Consider the following 21,475-nt stretch of genomic DNA (forward strand, 5'->3'; position numbering starts at 1 on the left):
CATTCAGGCCTTCAAAGCCAGACTGATGGCTTTCAATAAGGAATGCAATGACAAGGCGAAGGAAGAGACTGCCCTAAAAGCGTTGAAGGACAAGTTGACAGTATTCGAGTTAGAGCAAAGCATTGGCCGAGAAGTCAACAAGGTGGACTGTTTGGAAGAGGAAATACTTACAAGGAAACTGGACGACGAAGTGATGCGGATCGCCAAACCTGGATACGCTCAAGCACAAGACCCTCTGATCAAAGTAAATATTGACAATGAAGGAGAAGACCGTCCAACATTCATCAGCCAGATGCTCGATCAAGAGGCTAGTAACAAATTAATCGCTTTGCTAAAAGAGTACAAAGATTGTTTTGCTTGGGAATATGAACAAAAGCCTGGTTTAGATAGAGACTTGGTGGAACATAGGTTACCAACTAAGCCTAACTTTAAACCTCATAGGCAGCCTCCTAGACGTTTTGCTCTCAATGTACTCCCTGAAATCAAGAAAGAGATAGAGCGATTATTGAAAGCAGGTTTTATAAGAACAGCCAGATATGTTGAATGGTTGTCGAATATCGTGCCAGTACTAAAAAAGAATGGTAAACTAAGGGTGTGTATAGACTTTAGGAATTTAAACATAGCTACACCCAAAGATGAGTATCCAATGCCCACGGTGGATTCTTTAGTAGACTCGACTGCCGGACATGTCATGTATTCTTTCATGGATGGGTATTCAGGATACAATCAAATTTATATAGTTGAAGAAGACATACACAAAACTGCCTTTAGATGCCCTGGGTCTCTAGGATGTTTTAAATGGGTGGTTATGCCTTTCGACCTAAAAAATGCAGGGGCAACTTATGAAAGGGCAATGAATTTAATCTTTCATGATATGATAGACAAGTTTGTTAAAGTGTATGTAAATGACATAGTAGTCAAGTCCATTAAAGAAGAGGACCATTTCGAACAGTTAAGATATTCGTTGAGCGAATGAAGTAATATAAGCTAAAGTTGAATCCCTTGAAGTGTGCATTCGACGTTAATGCAGGGAATTTTCTTGGTTTCTTAGTACACAAGAGAGGGATTGAACTTGATAAAAATAAAGCGAAGGCCATTTTAGAGGCCAAACACCTAGCAACAAAAAAGAATTGCAAAGGTTTCTAGGCCAAGTAAACTTTTTAAGACGCTTTATTTCTAACTGTGCAGGGCGAACTAAAGTCTTTTCGTCGCTCTTAAAACTGAAAAATCAGGACGAATTCGTCTGAAAAGAAGAACATCAAAAGGCTTTTGAAAGCTTGAAGACATATCTATCAAGTCCACCAGTGTTGGTGTCACCAATCCAAGGACGGCCAATGAAAGTGTATGTATTGGCTGAAAAAGAATCAATAGTTGGAATGGTCGCACAGGAAGACCAATTTGGTGAAAAAATGGCAATTTACTATTTAAGTAGACGGTTAACAAAATGTGAATGTAATTACTCTGCTATCGAAAAATTATGTCTTGCATTGTATTTCACATGTACAAAATTAAGGGCTTATTTACGGTCCGTAACCGTTTATTTAATTTCTAAAGTAAATTTAGTTAAGTATATGTTCTTGCGCCCTATTTTACACCAAAGGGTAAGCCTTTGGACACTAGCTTTATCAGAATTCGAAATACAATATATACCTCAAAAGACAGTCAAAAATCAGGCTTTGGCTAACTTTCTAGCCGATCATCCATGCCTTGACATGGTTGAAGAAATCGAACTAGAAATCAATTCGTTTGAGTTAAAATCTTGGGTGTTGTATTTCGATGGGTCAAAAACCTCTAAAGGTGCAGGAGTAGGAGTAGCATTGATTATTCCTTTAGGGATTTGCTACAAGTTTGCATTCACCTTAGACAGAATGTGCACCAACAATCAGGTCGAATATGAAGCCTTAATTGTAGGCTTAGAACTAATGATAGATATGGGAGTAAGAAATGTGATCGTTAGAGGCGATTCTCAATTGGTGATACATCAATTGATCGGTGATTTTAAATGCCAAAGTGATTCCATTATAAGTCAATATGAGATCGCCCAAGAATTATTAGAGGAATTCGATCAAGTAGAACTTCAATACGTTAATAGGATATATAACGACGTGGCAAATGAGTTAGCCCAAATGGCCTCAGGGTACTCAAAGGTTTTGAATTGGAAGTCTACTTGTGAGTATGGAATCATATTGCCCGTGACTCAAAGAAGGGCGAAGAAAATTGAACTTCACTGCATACAAGATGGAGATGCAACGGATTGGAGAACGGAGATTAAAGGATTCCTTAAAGAATCTAATGGAGGGATTAGTAGGAAAATGAAGCTGTGTTTGCTGAACTATACACTAATAGATGAAGAGTTGTTTAAGAAACGCTCTGATGGTGTATTACTAAAGTGTGTAAGTTTGCAAGAAGCCTAGACGATCATGGCTGATGTGCACGAAGGGATATGTGGAGCTCATCAAGCTGGCCAAAGAATGAGATGGTTAATTATTAGGAGTGGATATTTTTGGCCAAAGATGGGAGAACTATGCGTTCAGTATGCAAAGAGTTGTTTAGCATGCCAAAAGCATGGTCCAATACAAAGGGCGCCAGCACGAGAGATGGCACCTATTATTAAACCTTGGCCGTTCAAGGGTTGGGCGATAGATCTGATAGGGAAGATTTATTCCCCATCGTCCAAGCAACATACTTTTGTTATAGTTGCAACCGACTATTTCACCAAATGGGTAGAGGCAGTACCTTTGAAAGAGATCACCCAAAAGAATGTTATAGAGTTTATCCGTGATCACATTATTTATAGGTTTTGGAATTCCACAAACGTTAATGGTAGATCACAGAACATCTTTGAATGGGGATCAAGTGAACAAATTTTTAAGTGAGTTTGGGTTAAATTAGTGAACTCCACACCATACTACACTCAATCCAACGGACAAGCGAAATCTTCTAATAAGATTCTAAAAAATATCATCAGAAAGATGATAGATGAAAATGCCAAAAATTGGCATGAGTATCTAAACAAGGCCTTATGGGCTTATAGAACATCACCTCGATCAAGTACCAAAGTTACTCCTTTTCAACTTGTTTATGGACAGGAGGCCGTTTTGCCTATGGAAATCAACGTGCAATTGATTAGAGTGTGCTTGCAACATAAGTTGAATGATGATGAGTATGCCGAATCACTAGTTCAAAATTTATTGGGGTTAGACGAATTAAAGCTGGACGTCTTAGATAGATTGCAAGTTCAAAAACAAATAATGGCTAAGTTCTATAATAAAAAAGTCATAGTCAAGTCGTTCAGTTTGGGTGAATTAGTTTGGAAGACGATACTCCCTTTGGATAGCAAAGATCCAACGTACGGGAAGTGGTCGCCCAATTGGGAAGGACCATACAAAATAAACAATGTGTTGCCCAATGGAGCGTATCACTTGGAAGATTTAGACGGCACCAAGCACGTGAGATTCATTAACGGCAAATATTTGAAAAAATATGTTCCTTCTTTATGGAAATGTGAATAGATAAAATCATAATCAAATATGTTGAACGATTAAAGGATAATAAGGTCAGAGCGAAATACGTTCAAATGAAGTCCTTTGTTATCAAATGTTCATTACAAAAATGCAAAAGTACAAATAATGGATGCTCTACAAAATACAATTAAAAGTAAGCCAATCTCCCGGTTGATCGCTGAGTAAGCCTCACACCGCCTTCTTAAATGCATCGCTACAATGGTAGGATCGCCGAGTAAGAGGGTGGACTGGCCTAACCACCTTCCTAAATGCATCGCTGCAATGGTGAGTAAAGAGGCTGAGAAGCACTCTCAACAAGCAAGATGGCCCGCAAGCATCCCAAAAATTGCCTTCTATCATCGACTCCTTGTAAAGGACAAAGAGACGATGGGAAGAACTTTGATGGTAAAAACTTCGCTGCTGGTCAGAAAATATTTCCTATACCTCCCACACCAAAGGTGACATCAAGGTAAATAGTAAAATGGGCGGATTAAACAGTCCATTTTTGGATCGAATTGATTGTCAGAATGCCAGGCAATGGCAGCAAATTAGTTTCGAAGAAGAAAATAAAGATGAAGATGGAAGATGGAAAATGTGAAACATTTATAGGGGGGTGGAGATGAAGAAACAGAATATGAACAACCACATTTCTACCTAGTAAATGGAATTAAATAGCCCAAAGTCTTGGAAAAAGTGGTGGAAATATCAAAAGAAAATGGACAAGATTTTTAGCACAAAGCAGTTAAATGCTTGAAGAATTGACAACCAAAAAACAAACGTCAAATAAATGCACAAGAAGTTAATGTTAATTAATGATGAACAAAGTTACAAAGGGAAAATCAAATTACAAAAGAAAAAGACATCATATGTTTTAATTACAGTCCACCCCATACTGAACGAATTCGTTCCCTAAGTTTTTCCCAATCCTCGTTCTGCCGAAAGGAAGTGATGTTCAATTCGACCGCGACATCATCATCAACTTCCAACTTCTTGTACTGCTCGACCAAGAATTTAGTTCGCTCAATTCCCCGGGAGGCATTGCGCTTTTTAGCAGCCATCCTCGACCTGCAGTCGTCCATTTTGGCTTGAAGTTCCTTCATCTGAACAGCCAAATTAACCATCAAAGAATCTTCAACCATGACTTCGGAAGAGATTTCTTTCAACTCGTCATCAGCCTTGTTAATCTCCATACGCAAAGACTCTTTCTCAGCTATGGCTTGAAGATATTAAGTACTTTTGGCCTTTAGTTCAGCATTCTTGGCCAACAAAGAAAGGACCTCGGAGTGGATAACCTTCAACGTCGCTTTAAAATCGGCAGAAAGATTGAGCGACGGAAGCGTCAGTGCTTGCTCCAACTTCGCACTCAAGTGCTCGAGTTTATCCTTGTGTCTGGCAGCACTAGCCCTTCCAATATCCATATCCATGAAGGATACGTACTCAAATATCGACTCTTTGAGAAACTTCAAATCTTCCTCTGAAGAAGCAGCAGAACGATCAGATGGAGTAGGGCGAGACGTCTGGACTTGCCCCAGGAAGCGAACAAGTCTTGGATAGAACGCACAATTTTGTCAGCGTCCTGCAAAGAAAATTGCCAATAATAAAGATTCTCACTACAACGAACAAGATAGAAGTAGAAGTGAAGCAAAGACTACCTCATCAACAATCATAGAAGATGGCATGTCCTCAACCAAGCTTGCCACCAACGACTCCTCCATTCGCGAGGACTTCCCCTTGTCTGAGCGAGAAGATGTTGCCACAACGGGCGGACTCATAGGAGTATCTGCAAAACTCAAGAGCAACGAATCAGAAACCAACAGCACAAGCAAAGGTAAGACATCAAAAAACTGAATTACCTTCTGCTTCGATGGTTGGGTGGTTGACGCCCTGGGAAGAAGGTGATTCATCCATAGGTTGTGATAAGGACTCCGGGACTGAAGATGTCTCTTTAAGCTTAGCCTCCTCATCAACCGGTTTGGATGAAGCAACCTCAGCGGAGGATGATGGAGCAGGAGCTGTTGATGCCAAAGCCTTTGAAGGAGAGGCTGAGCTTTTCTGAGAAGTCCAAAAGATCATCAGCACACAGAAAAGTTTCAAGTAAGGAAAAGTATGCTTGTGAGTAAATCAATTTAGTTACCTTCCTCCTGACGATGAGAGGGGCATCATCATCATCATCAACATCATCCTCCAGAATGGGAGATGCTGAGGCTGGCCGTTTGCGGTTTGGGGCACTCTTGGCTGTAGCAGGCTTGGCAGGGAGAGAAGAAGATGGACGAGCTGGCTGTTTAGTGCGACGAGAAGGAGAAGGACTCCGAATGGACAAGGGAGTGACTAAAACCGGAGGACGAGAAGAAATGCTCGGCTGGTCTAATGAATGAAAGGCACGATTGGTGTCAGTAGCAAATAATCTGCGATTCACTAACGGCCAAAGCTGTTCAAAAAGAGGGTGAATGGCGTGGCTAGAATTGAAGGGGGCTAATGAAAAATGGCTGGTTAAAAGAAGATTGCGAGCATTTATAGCCTCTGCCTCCACCTTATTAATAGTATAAAAACGGTCAATCAAGTTCCTTGAATAGCAAGGAGGAACAGGCCAAGTTTGACCGAAACCAAACTGGCGAGCAAAAAATTGGGGAGCATAAATTTCTACCCTTGCCTTGGCATTGGTCCTAGCCAAGATATCATGAAATAGCTCCCTCCCGGTTAAAAACTGGATCCAAATGAGCAGGGAGGTGCTCGCGCTGTCTATAATGGAGGGGGGATGTACATAGTTTGGAGTCAAAAAAGGAGGAAAAGGAAAAAAGGAAGAGATTGAATCCAAAGAATAAAAGAATGAAAAAATGTCCCTTCTGGACATATTTACAGGAGCCAAGGGCTCCATGGCTAGCCCATAACAGCTAGCAGAGGAGCGAGAGATTGACGAAGCACCAAGCAATGGAAAATAGGATCTCAACCACAGTTGAGTGAACCAAAGAGGTCCACTGCCAGTGGGAGATGCACCATTCTTCAATTGAGTTTGAAGAGAGGCCATGCCTCTATAAAGGGCAGCCAAAAATAAAGAACATAAATTCAAAGGCCTGCCACGTGCCAATTCATGCGCTATAGGTAAGTAACTCAGGGAGGGCTTTATGCTTGGCACACACAAAACATATTTACAAAGCCAAACTAGAAGGAAGGCCACTCGCTCAGTGTGGGAAAGCTCAGCGCTTGAATGATTGTGAAGGGTTTGCAGGCTTGAGTAAGAATCGGTGTAGTTTTTACCAAACTTTGGGGCGCCACCAGAAATCAAGATACTAGGAAAAATGGTATCGCCCAAAGGTGGTAGATTCACCAAAGCCCCAACGTCCCTTAAGGTAATAGACATGGGGCCAAGAGGGAAAATAAATGTGTTATACTCGGAAGACCAAAAACTCAAAGCAACCGAAAAGAGTGCTGAATCAAAAGTAGGGGGGCGAATAGAGATTTCTAACAAATCAGAAATCATAGCGCTATAAAAAAATGCCTTAGTAGGACCATGACCCACAAGGCGAGCATGCCACCTACGAAAAGCTACATCAGATTTAGGCCAAGTGCGAATACCTCTTTCGTGAAGTGGCCCCAACGGCAGAGAGTTTAGAAAAGGAGGACCTTGAGTGCAAGGAAACAGCTGACCCACCGCCGCCTGTTCAATTGCCTCCGCATTGTTGAAGAAAAGACGCAAGTAGAACTCATTACGTTCGACATCGGCGGGCGCGAGAAAACTCGGAGTTATGTATGGATGACTCAGAAGTTTCTGAAAGTCATCAAAACTAAAGGAGTCGTCAGCTTGAGATTGTAAAGTAGCCATTTGAGAAGGAACGAAGTTTTTCAGGGTTACGTAGCAAGGAAGCAAAAGATGAACAGTAAATCGTGAGAGAGACGCAAAATTTGAGGCGTGATTTAATGGTGCAGTGGAATGGCGTGTTTGGGGGTTATAAGGGTTTGCAAAATGACGCACCTTTTCAAGTTATAGAAGAAAACAATGATTGAAATTCTTGGAAATTTCGAATGTTGCTGGAAACACAAAGTGAATATAGCAAAATTTAATAATTGTTATTAATTCTGCCATATTGGGGGGTAATTGTTGACACATAAAAATTTAGCCCAAATCGAACAGCTCAAGGAGTGAAGCCTAATTGGAGGATCCCCAAATCAGATAGCCCAAAGAACGAAACTCAATCAAACAAATCAAGACGAAGGCCCAAATAGGGAGGCCCAACACCCAAGTTTGCAAGTCGCCCAGAATCTAAGCGAATGGAATGCCATACAGTCGCTCAGAGCTGTTACTCTATTCTCGCCCAAACCTTCAAGTCGCCCAAGGTTTTAACAAACATAAAGCGTTGTGGTTATCAAGAAGTGCAGTTATCAAAGCAGTTCTTAAAGCAGGCCTATCACGTTCCACGATTCAAGGAATTCAAACGAAAGCGGTTGAACGACGAAGAGAAATGGCAGCAGTTAAAAGAAGGCAGTTTTCATGACAAGTTGGCCATTACGAGGAAAGTGGACAGTTATAGGACGATCAAGCAGTTTTTAAGCGGTTGATCACAAAGAGATCGTCCATGAAGTATAAAAGGGAGAAAAAACATAGAGTAAAGGACCGAATAAAAAACTCTCGAATAGAGAACATGTAATTTTCATTTCCTTAGTTTAGACTTAAACACTTTTCTTTCAGTAACTCGTGTGCTTGCGCCCCTTGGAGGCACGTTGTTTTTCATTTCCAATTGTAAAGTCATCGCCAATAAAAGAACACCCCTTTTTGGGACTTTGTCTCAAGAGGTTTGTCTCTTATACAATCGTCTGATCCTTTTTAATTGTTAGCGACTAACCCGCGCGAAACATAATTAAAAAAAATCATTTTGAGAAACAGAAATTCAACGCATCAGCCATATGACATTTTACTTGGAGTTAACAGAAATCCGTAACCCCGTAGCAAATCAAGAGTATAGACAACTGCTGCGACATTCAGTACATTAGACATTTGGAATACTAAAAGCATGTTTGGTAGAGATTTTAATCCAATTAACATCAATTTTTTGACCGTTATTTCACTATTTCAGCCGTTATTTTTTAATTCTTCTCTCAAATGTAGGACTCACTTTATCTCCAACGATCAAAAAATCAATTAACAAAATCCCTGTTAATCAAGCACTAAATTAAATTTGGAAATCCAGTTACTAAATTGCACGGCTTCTTCCGTTGACATTTGTAAAGCAAAAAATGTGGAAATGAATGCTAGTCAACAACAGCATTTTGAAAGAAGTCTGATTGCACTCAATTTTATCAGTAGTTTAAACCATAATAAGTTACGATTATGTGGACGCTTCAATTGTCTACTGAATATGCGGTAGCCAGTTGTTTGGTTTGAAAATGTGTGAAAAAATTCTATGAAATAGAACATTTTACTCCGTGGTCATCAAACCATGTCTCGATCTTCGAATGGTAACGATTTGGATTGACTTTCACTTTTGGAGTTTAGAATCATATCAAAAAGGAAAATTTATCCAAATTGTATGCGAAATTAGGAGTGGGCATTTTTTTCTAGAACCGATGGAATTGGATCGGAACCATTTAGAACCTATTGGTTTGGTTTCAAATCTTCTAAAAAATGATTTGATTTTGGGACAAATTATTAAGAATCAAATGATTTCGGTCCAGTTCCAGGTTCTAGTATGGGAACCTTCGAGAACCAGACGATTTTCATAGGATTTTTTTTTTTTTTTTTTTTGTAAACTATATGACTCAATCTCCAATCACTTTTATAAAAAATAATCAGGTTCCTTCTTCATTTTAAACTCCATCACTTTCCTTCTTCTCTTTGATTCTTTTATTATCTCTTCTTATAATTCTTTTATTAATTGATTCTCAAGCCAAATTAGAATATTAAGTAAATCTATATCTAAATAAATTTATTTACAACATATAATTTCATGTCTAAGATGCGAATTTTATTTTTTATTTTTTTTTCACTTTGATTACATAGTTGTTAATTCAATCGAAACTTTTCATCTAGATTTCTATAAATTATAATCGACAGAACCAGAATTTGCAATAAATTTTTAAAGGGTGTCCAATTCAATGTAGGATTTTGATTTTGATGGAAGTTTATTTAATCATTGGAGTACTATACAGTTTATATAAGTTGATGATTATTTGATGATAGTAACTTATATTATTTGGATATTGTTTTTTAATTTGTATACTTAGTTTTCTTTTAATTTTTAAAGAGTGTGTTCAGTTCTTTTATATTTTGTTAAAAGTATCACGTTGGTAGCAACTTTAGATTTTTTATTAGTGAATATTTTATTTTGACATTTTCAATGTAAAGAATCGGGATCGGACCGGAACCGAATGAAACCAATGATTCAATTTCTAAAATTCTTATTGGTATTTTGCTCGGTTCCCTTTGAAGTCGGACCACGCCGTTCCTACGCGAAATCATAGTTCGTAGAATAGTATTGAATTAAATTGAAATCATAACAGAATCGTACTATTCTTTACAATTCCAATGATTAGATAGAAAATAAAATAAAATCAAAGCAATTGGACCGGACGGCCAGGCAGTATGCAGCTTCATTTCAAGAAATTTCAGTATGAACTATGTTTCAATTTTAAGTTTTACTTACTATTAAGCCCAAATCAAAAGATTTAATTTCAACCGTCACTAATTTGAAATACTAGTTTTCAGCTAAAAAAATAAAAATAAAAATTGATTTGCTTTCAGCTTTAGTAATATGTTTTGAGTTTTGGCTTATCGTTTCATGATGAACAGAGAACCTAATGTTTAGTCAGATTTTCCCTTTTTATCTGATATGAAGATTAAATTTTGAGCTTTGATCATTTCAATTGTTCATTACCAATTTTGTTGTGATCATAAATAAAGTACTCGAAAACTTTTTATTGTATATTTTGAGATAATTATTAGCTTATAATTGTTAACATTTTGTTAAATTTCTACTTTTATTTTTGCGTTCATTTCAAAGCAATATTTAGTAGAATCTTATAATTTACAATTCCATCTATCAAATCCAATTTGCAAGACCCCTCCAACAATCCTATTAAAATACAATTTTGACAACCATTGTTTACACTCGTAGTAGATTGCACCCTATGATATGTCATGTAAGTCGAAAGCATTAATGATAGGCATGATGTTTTGTTGTGTATCGTAGTCGAAACATATATTCACTTGAGTGTGTGCAGGATCAAGAGATTAGATCCGCAATGCTTACTGATTCAATCATAATCCATACGCATTCAATTGCAAACAGGAAATCAGATGCAAATATAATTGATAATCCCATTTACAGATGCCCAAAAATTCTCCTATCAGCACATTTAAAGCAAAATAGAGCAGATGATAGCAAAAATGAATCCTAGTTTCAACTTCTCTCTGCTGTTAAGTTGCCTTATCTCAAAGTATTAGCCCTCTACATACGTTCTGTTAGTAGTATATCATCAGCATGAATTAGCAGTCGACCAGCGGACTCAGTCAGCAACTGACGGACCAGACAGATAGAGGGTAAGGGAAGGTGTTGGCGTATTGAAATGAGATGGTGCGGCCAATGGAAAGGGGTTTACCGTCATTAACTAGGCAATCATCAAATCCAAGCCGCTTAAAGACACGAGGGTTGATCAGTCGAGCTGAGCTGAACCAACCGCAACTCAAGTGTATCTCCGAAATGTCGCTCCCGGAAGTGCATACGTTCATGATCTCCACTGTGTACGTTGGAATACCATTTGGCAGTGATTCTGTGGCCCCCTGGATTATCACTATATCAGATTTCGAACACTTGTCGCCCCATATGCGGTCAGGCTTTACCCCTGCCTTTCCCTTTCCCTTTATCTTTTCATTTTCTTTTTTCTTTTCCATTGATGCTGAAAAATTAAGCAAATTCAAACAAGAAAATTGATTTAATATCATAGTACTTCAAGAAAATGTATATAACGTCAAACTAATGTCACGTGCTTTACTTTTTGAGGGCCTAATTGTTGTTATCAATTGTTTCGTTGTTAATATACCCCACCCTTCAAAATTTTCCCCGTTTTTAACCGTGCTAACTTAAATTAGAAATCTAATTTGGGCTCGTGAAATGTGAAATGAAAAGTCCCAATCAAAGCACACGTGCATGTAATCGTTCTTGAAATCAAAAGAAATCAAGAACATAGGGCTTCAAGACTAAATAGTAGGCACTAGGGATACTTTTCTTTTCCTTTTTCTTTAGGGGGATTGCAGAGCACAGACCAAGACACGTAGAGAAAAAGCTGGAGAGGCGTCGGGGATGGTGCGCCTCCAAAATGGACAGATTCGTACCCGACAACTGATATAAGAAAAAAGAGACACTGAGTGGTGCACAGTACCCTGTGACAGACACCCAGTGCGTGTTGTGTGACTGTTTCATAAATATATATATATATATATACACATGCATGCATCAAACATACATACATGCTATTGTGCTATTAAGAATGCAGTATATCGCTGGTAATGGTAATCCGAGATTCTCTCTCTTGGTCTCTTTGTTCATACATAAATCCAAAAATCACCATAAATGCAGGAATTTAAACAATGTACAGACTGTTTGAATTTTCTGGTTAAATTGAAATGTAACCCACATAATTAGATTGAAAAAAGTTAAAATTCAGCTGATTTACCATGATTCAGAAGCTTGCGATGAGACACAGAAATATTTGCACGTGATTCTATTGAGCCATCATCAAAATGCTGGGCTGAAGACAAACAATAGAACAAAAGTATAAATTAGAAGGATTTCGAGCGAAATGAGATGGATTGTTTTATGCCGAAAAGAATGATTAAATCGACCAATAAAGGAACAAAACAGAAGTGGAATTAAAGAGATATTAATATTTAGGAAGTCTTTTGTGGCTGAAAGAGAGGCCATTCTTTGAACAAATCCGAACAAAGTGCAAACACCACCAGTATGAACAATTCAATGAACACTGACCTGTATGAATTCCCATGACTATAAGCAGTATGACCGCAAAAAACGCTGTGATCGGAGAAATTATGAGCTTATTTGTTGACGGTTCACAGTGCATCATCTTCCAGCGAATGAAACCTTAAAATTAATCTCCCAGATTTATCACCAATAGAAGAAGACGAATCTTCGAGAAAACCGAGTTCAGTTGAGTTAACTCCGAGCTCAAAAAGATCTGTAGAAAACTGTACTGATTATAAATCCACTTGATATTCTTCTATCAATCTTTGACTGCAAGCTAGATGAAAAATGCTTTGAAAGCACTTGACAGCTATGAACTCTGCAACAACTATTAGCACTTCATATCAATTTTGACAATATATACACACTTATATAACTATACAACTCACAAAAAATTGAAATAGAATGCAAATATTAACATACATCAGGATTCTCAAAGGGAGAAATGGGCAGGCATAGGATAGAGTTTTGACTTTGAAAATCAAAAGAAGGATTCACGCATTAGGGTTTTGCATAGAAGAAGAATGTGAATTCAAACCCTGGAATAGCTAGACAAAATGATTCATCAATAAAGGAAAATTTTCCGGGAAAAGCGCCGTCAGCCCAATTTTTCCTGAACGCTCCCCATTTAATGCAACAACAGAAAAACAAAAATTCAAAAAATAATAGCAAATGCATTACCTATGATTATGTATGTATTTATTAAAAGAATATACATAATGGCAGTGGAGACAAAAATGGCAGAAAAAAATCTGGACAGGCAGAATAACAGCAGCGTGTAGTGTTCGTTGATGCAATTTGCATTTGAATTCTCTGTGTTTACCTTTGATTTTTAGAGAGAGAAAACAATCAGTTCCGAGGCGTGTGCTACATACGTTGAGAGAAAAATGTATTTGTATGTATGTATGGGGATCAAACGAGGAATGTATTAATGGGGAGTGCTTGGTGTACATTATGGATACCATAATGGTATCCATAATGCACACATGGCGCCCCCCTATTGGAGGGGCGCTTGGCCCACCCGACACCCTTCCAATAGGGGGGTGCCATATGTGCATTATGGATACCATTATGGTATCCATAATGTACACTTAGAATTTTCCTGTATTAATTTACTCGGGGTTTTATGCTCTCAGGACAAAGGATTTCTAATTATTTCAAAAAATAATTATTTCAAAATTTACTTAGCCACCAATAATCATTATTTTCAAACTCTTTTTTCTTAGAGCCTGTTTGAAAGTGATTTTAAAAATTGATTTTTTGACCGTTAGGAGAAAATTGGGGTCCACCTGTGAGAGAAGAAGTCAAAAATAACGGCTGTAATAGTGAAATAACGGTCAAAAAAATAATTTTTTGGGAGGAAAAATCGCTTCCAATCAGGCCCTTATACTTATTTTCAATTACGCATTCTCACAATAAAATATTCTTTATGCAAATTCAAAACTGTTCCCTATCTTTTAATCATACATTCTTCAAAAATTTACAATTTAAAAACTCATTTTTTCAAAAAAAATAAAAATAAATAAATAATTCCGTTAAACATGGAAATAATGATTTGATAACGTTGTAAGCTTAACCAAATGTCTATTTAAAAAAAAAATCCAGTCAAAATAAATAATCGATCATCTTTTAAACCCTTCACTGCTCATCCCTTGTCTTCTCTCCCGTGAAGTGATTAATCCCTAAAATTGACATGCAATCCCTATAAAAAAGCAAGAATTCCGATTGAAGGAAATTTTCACCCTCTAATGATCTATTCTTCTGGAGATGCTGGGGTTGTTGCATTAAACACGTGTTTGATATTATTTTTTAAAACTCATTTATAATCACATATTTTAAGCGATTTACAACTGTTATAATTTTTCAACAATATATTTTATCAATTTTTATTAAAATCTACTGAGCTATTATTTCACTAAATTGGACCAACATATTGTTCCTAAATTTTGTAATGCTAGCATTCAATGTATCTCGATGCTTAAAATTATTTACGGCTTAACATGACCTAATATTTGGTCTATATTGGGACCTATCCACATAGGTCAGTGAGTTTAAATTCTTTTATTTAAAAATAGTTTTTCTTCTTATTTAATTAGTAATTTTATGTTGATTTTTCATTTTAGAAGGTTGAGTTTAGGAGATTGAATTCGCACATTACCTATTAATTTGTTTGTGTTCTCATTTTTCTTTAGACAAAAAAGTCCTACATACCTATGGCATAGAAAAAATTGCATCATCTCATAAGGGCTTGAGAAACTTAGAGCCTGTTTGGGAGTGATTTCGAGAATTATTTTTTTGACTGTTAGAAAAAAAAGCAGGGTTTACCTGTGAGAGAAGAAGTTAAATATGATGGATGAAATAGTGAAATAACAATCAAAAAATCAATTTTTTGGAGGAAAAAATTACTCCAAAACATGCTCTTATACTTCACATACTTTCTGGGATTGACGAGTACTGTCTCGTATATTGCATGCATTTATCTATACTGGCCCCGTTTGATTTTCATTTTTTTTTTCAAAATATATTTTTCTCTCTTCTTTTCAACCACACATTTTTCATTAAAATAATATTACACATAAATCAAAAAATTTTATTTACCCATTCTTCATCAATCTACTATTCTAAAATTCCTTTTTCCTTAAAAATGAATGTCAAATACTCTCTCGGACACAAATAGGAGGGTACAAATAGTAATTCTATTTTGTTCATGTTAATTAAGCAACCATTTATCAAATTCTCGTTTTTAATGTGAGTTAATTATGTGTCACAATAAAAAAAGAAAAGGAAAAAAAAAAAGTTATGGTAGTGAAACAAATATACAAAGAACTTGATTTTCAATTATAATTAACACAGCATTTTAAACTACAAAAGGGGCCTTATTTACAAGAAAATCTTGAAAACTAATTCACATACGATTATGCATACACTTGATAAGTAGAGGAATTTGTAATTCTCTCTTTCATAAGTCGGGCTGTACAGGATAGAACTACACTCAAGAAGAACTAGTCAAGTTGAGTCGAATATGCTTAACCTTGATTAATAATGGAGGATACACCGAACATTTTCTTTCTGATAAAGTGAACTTTACTTTAAAATACTGGCGAAGGTGATCTAAAAGAAAAGCAGTTAAATAAGTTCTTATTTATTGTACCGTCCCATGTTTTGAGTCGAACACGCACTACCTTAGGCTTCGACTTTACCACAAATTTGTAAGGGTAGAGTGGAAACGGATGTATCTCTCTCACTCATCAGAAGAAGCTATTTTATTAGGGTTGGTCGTTTCACGTATATCACGTGACAGTATCATTTAGAGTACCCCGAATATGATAGAAATCTTTATATAGTTCAAATAAAATCACATGTTAGCAAAAAATTAAACAGATTTATATAAATTTACCATCCAGAAATCAAAAATTAAGACTGGCCCAAGTCACATGTAGCAAGTAAATCCCAACTTATAAATTTATGAAGAGCCTCTCCAACTATTCACTTTCGTTGAATAAAAATTAACATTTCCCTTGTTAGTGCATGATCTCCAATCATTGAATCAGTATGATGATTAATTTAATGTAATCAGATCATGAAGTTGAATGCAATATTGATATAGAAAGAGAAAAACGCAGACAAATACGAACAACTATTGAATTATTATGAAAAATGAAACACTAACCCGTTAATTTATATTGAATGCTAAAATATCGAAAATGCAAAAGTAAAATCTCAAAATTTTCCATGTAAAGTGAAGCGGGTCAAGTACCATTTTAGTACTTAAATAAAGAAAACCAAATGAGGGGGAAAAAAAAAACTAAATACGATGAAAATTAATAACAAAAATGCTAATTTATTGCAATTTTTTTTTTTTTAAATAATCCCGTCTCTAGTTGAATGATGGTGTGAAAGTCAAATTCGAGCGTTTTTAACTATCGATGACTAAATTTAAATAAATAAATGCTTTTCTCTCTGACAATATAAAATTTTCAGATGAAATTATTCACAATGATATCAAAACAAGCAATGGTATTAAGATCACGCCTCACTCCTACTTATTTTATGCCAGTACCAAGTAACTAATTAATATTTTAATGAGATAGTTCAACTTTAGGGTCGAGTAGTCTGGGCGCTATCGGTTCGGTTCGATTTAAAAGAGAACTGAACCAAACAAATTTTTTTGGGATATTTAGTAAATGGAACCGTTCGAGTTTGGTTCTATACTATAATTAAATTTTTTAACATTTATAACAACACTACATAAATACAATTAATGACACGTTGAATCGTAATTTTACAAATTAACGTAGTCCAATTTAATAACATTTAAATAACAAGTTGTCCAATAAGATTAATTTATCAATCATATATAGGGAAGCTTATATACTACCTTGTTCAAATGATCAACGGTCGAAGGTCGCGGTTGGAGCCAGGAGGTCACAGTTTCGGTCGGAGCTTGGAGGTCATAGCTTCGGACTCGGAGTCGACGGTTCTATACTTTTACTTGGGTTTTGGAATTCAGATATGTTATGTGCAGGTGATAATGTGTGTAATTTATTTAGAGTTAGTCATTAGTGAGTTGGATCACTTGGATGTTGGGCTTAGAAATGGAAGAATAAAAAGGGCACTTAGACTAAAAATTAAAAAGGGAAAATTTCAAAAGTAAGAATTTAAGTATCACACATTTTAAAATTAAAAAAACAAATTCTAAATCTCAAAAATCAGATTTTTATTAAAATTTATTTATGATTTAATTAATTATTTATTTATTTTATTAATGAAATATATTTAGGTCACAGATCTATACAATTCGATCACATATTAACAATTTAATTAATCACTTATTATTGTCTGATCATAAATCAAAAAAATTATGTCAAGAATTATTTTACGATCATAATTCAAAAATTTTATATGTCACAATTTGTTCATCGGCCACAAATCAATAAATTAATTAGTCATGAATTAATTTTTAATCACAACTTATCAATTTATTGGTCACAACTTATTTCTCTGTCGCAAATCAAAAAATTAATTAGTCCTGAATTAATTTTTAATCGCAAGTTATCAATTTATTGGTCACAACTTATTTCTTTGTCACAAATAAAAAATTTTATATGTTACATATTATTTTTCGGTCACGAATAAAAAATTTATAGATCACAGATTATTTATTAGTCACAGAATCAAAACTTTTATTGGCCACAGCTCATTTATTCATTGCAAATTATTAGATTAATAGGTCATGATTAATTTTTCAGTCACAACTTAATTAATTGTAAGTCACGATCACCATTTTTAGGTCACATGTTACAAATTAACCAATTATCGGTCACAATGAACCAAATAATCGGTTACAAGCATCAAACTCCATTTCTTCACCCCGACGATCGTCACAACCACCTTCACTATCACAATTATCGCCACCACCACGACAGAGCATCGCGGCTAACAGAGCTACCACCACCTCATGACAACCTGTCAACACCACAACACACCACCATCACAGATTCACAACCACCACAACACAAAACCATCACCACCACCACACAAAAGACCATCCAAACCCCACCCAAACCACAAAACACCTAAACACCATTGCATCTACGCATCAAAATCGCACCCACAGCTACTGAGGGATCTCTTAAATTCAGCAAGAGCACTTCTTGGATCGTCTTGACCCCAATTGACAAAGGGATAGGATAGAAGGGGGTCTAAGATCTGGAGATCGCGAGCAGGAAGTCTTGCCTTCCTCATGATGGCGTGTTTTCCGGCCTCCACCACTTGGGCTTGTCCCGTTGACTCCAAAAGCAACCAGGGCTTCATCCTTGCGGACTTCTTTCGGAGCCTCATCCGTCTACACCGTCTGGAACCGCGTTGATGGTTGTTGGGCAAAGGAGGGGCTCTCCGGTGGCTTCCTCATCGCCACCGCCAGTGGAGCAGTGTGTTTTGGTGGGGGAAGAGGTGGTGTCCTCATGGTTTATGGGTACTGTGACGGCGGAAGAGAGGAGAGGTAGAGAGAGAATGCATTGTAGGGGAAAATGACGTGGGGGTGGAGGGAGGTAGGGTTAGTTTATAAATTAATTTAATTTAACAATATATTTATCTAACAATAATATATTGATTAATAAAACATCTAATTTTTGAAATAGTAAATTTAGCATATGATTTAAGAAATGAGATCTTATGATTTAAGAAATGAGATCTTTAAAAGTAGGCTTTCATGTAATTTTCACAATTAAAAAATTAGAAATGAAACAAATAATTGAGCCAAAAAATTGGATTTAGAAATTGGTTGGGTTGGGTCAAGTTAGCTAGGCTAGGGTTTGGGAGATGGAGTATCAATCAATCACTTAATTTGTTAATTTGTTTAGAAAAAATTAAAATAATTTGATTTATTCAATATAAAAAAAAAATTATAAAGATTCGGTTCTTGGTCTAGAATCGGGAACCGAACCCTACCCTTCGATTCTCAATTTAGATATCCGTTCGGATATTCAACTTGAGAAGAACCGTCGGGTTCGGTTCGGGAGATTTGCCCAACCTTAGTGTCGAGCATGGCCAGATATTATAATTTGTACGGGTAGTTTTGAATAGACATTAACAATTTACAGTTGGTACGCTTTTCGGCTCAGCTTTCGTGCAGATCCTTACTCGATGCATTTCTTGGGGCATCTAAATGATTAAAATCAGATTGGTCCAACTTTATTAACGTGTCCACTAACTCTACCTCGTTCGCACGAGCCCCTTAGAAACATAAACACGAGTGAATAAAAATGCTCGTTTCACTAAGCGTTTGAGTTCAAATTACATTAGATAAAAGGTAATTTATCTAATTGAGTCGAGATACTATTCTTGAGAATTGGGACAATAATCTTCATTATTATTATTATTTTGAATGATTCATGTTGATGAGAAATAAGTGACTTTCTCGAAGTCATACTATACCAATTCTCACATTTAATCATTTCAATGAACGGAAAACTTTAGTCCTTGAAAAGTTGAGTCGAGAATAAAAAACAATTCCATTACATAATTATTCTGTTTCACCTAAATTTTTTAAGGTCAGGAAATAATTTTCAGGAATATGCAGACAATTCAATACTCTATTTCGCCAGATTCATAAGTATTTGCTTCCCACCAAACAAAAAACAATAGCTTTGGTCTTATACTTCTTTTTGAGTAAATATCTACTTTTTTTTTTCCTCTTATTTGTCGGCTTAATTAATTAGCTTTTCTATGCATGTATGATGATAATTTAAAAAAAAAACCAGGAGAAATAACATTACGTCCGCGGCTTTCTGATTAGAATTTTATATTAAGTTAAAATTTTCTCATTATTGTATGTTTGATATGATCGACTCGACAATCTTATTAAATTTGTTATAGGAATTTTATTTTGCTTCTGATTGCACTTAATTGTGTAAAAATTGGAATGTGTCAAGCATTTGATTATTTGATTTTTGTAAATCTGTCAAATCCGCTGCTGGTCGTTATTGAATTTACAATTCGTAAATTCAATGAAAACTGGAAATTTCTTGAATTCAATAATCAATCTGCTGGTTGATACATTCTTTTTTCTTCAAAGCAATGATAGAAACTCTTAAAATATCCAAGTATTATTCCGTGATAATTATTTCAGATCCCCATCATTTGATTCCTACCAACAAGTAGGTGATCTTTAGGTGCATATTGGTAGATTTTATTTCACTCGATTCAGAGTAACAAAAACACGATTCAGACTTGTGAAAAAGGCAAAATATTTGTGGTAATAGTTTTAAAATCCCATGTTGATTGGGCTGCCTCCCTATTCTTGGTTGGCCCAATTTGAGAAACATTGGGCCTGAGCGGGTTGAATCTTTTTTTTGGAAATAAAAGGCGTTGTTCGTAAACGCGTTTTTCCTTTCAAATTGCAAGTTCTGTGGATCATACACCTGGCACCTTTGTGATCGTTGGATTGTTGATTTTTTGGTGGTCTGTTAAAAGGCATCGTGCCTCTTCATTTTCACTCTAATCTGAGTGAATGGTTCTAGGGTTTTCTTCGTCTTCTCTCTGAGGGTTTTCTGAACTCGTCTTGTTCTTGTAATTTCTGAAAGCAATCTCTAATCTGAGTGATGTTAGGGTTGTATATGGTATATGATTTGTGAGATTGTAGAAACTGAATGTTATGTTAAAGAGAGGCGATAGAAATCTGTTATTGAAGAAACGACAGTTTCTTCATACATTCTTGTATCGATTTTTTGTGATTCTTAGTGGATTCGAGCCTAATCTACTTGTGTAGATACTCAACAGGTGAGTAGACCTTTGGCTGAACATCCGGGCCCTTAGATTCGAAAAATACTTGTGTTCTTTACGATTCTGTAAATTTTTATTATTTTGTTGCAATCGATTTTTTAGAAAAGAATAATCCTGAGACCAACAAGTGGTATCAGAGCAGTTTACGAAGGGTTAGGTTTTTTCTTTTAAATTTAAAAAAGAAAAAAACCTAGATCTTAGTTTTTGGTTAAATCTTAAATCGAGTACACTTTGTGAAAATCTTTTACAAGATTTGCCTTCGGTTTAATTTTTAATGGATATTTTCAACTGCGAATTTTGTGATATTTCTTTGTGATATTATTTCTGATGATTACTCTGTTTTCTTGTTGTTTCTGAGGCTTCTAAATTTTTTGAGTAATGTTTCAATAAAGATTCGTACTGAGTAACAGTGAGTCAACTCGACTCATTTCGATTCCTGTTGATTTCCTGTGACTCACTACTGAGTCACACTGAGTTGCTGTGACTCGTTGGCTTCTTGTGTGATAACTTGGTTTGTTCAACCGGTTCTGGTATTCTCTTAATTACCTCCTTCATTCTGTAATACAATTTTTTTTAAATCTTTTTGGATCCTTATTTTTCTTAGTTTCTCAGTTAACTGTTATTTAGATAATATACTATAAAAGGTTGGTCATTAATGTAATTGATATTCTGCTACCTTCCTTTGTCCAAGGTCTCCTGCGAGGACCTGGGAATCTGAGG

The 21,475-nt window shown here is 36.0% G+C and overlaps 1 protein-coding gene across 1 annotated transcript; it reads right to left on the minus strand.

The window, feature by feature from the left end:
- Nucleotides 1-10,820: 10,820 nt before the first annotated feature.
- LOC111406936 (protein TAPETUM DETERMINANT 1-like) lies at nucleotides 10,821-11,364 on the minus strand (the record flags this gene model as incomplete). Its single annotated transcript, XM_023036293.1, has 1 exon — nucleotides 10,821-11,364. A coding segment is annotated over one exon (360 nt), but the record flags the coding sequence as incomplete, so codon positions are not given.
- Nucleotides 11,365-21,475: the final 10,111 nt, after the last annotated feature.

This window comes from Olea europaea, chromosome 12, assembly GCF_002742605.1.
Source record: "Olea europaea var. sylvestris chromosome 12, O_europaea_v1, whole genome shotgun sequence".
NCBI classification, from domain to species: Eukaryota; Viridiplantae; Streptophyta; class Magnoliopsida; order Lamiales; family Oleaceae; genus Olea; species Olea europaea.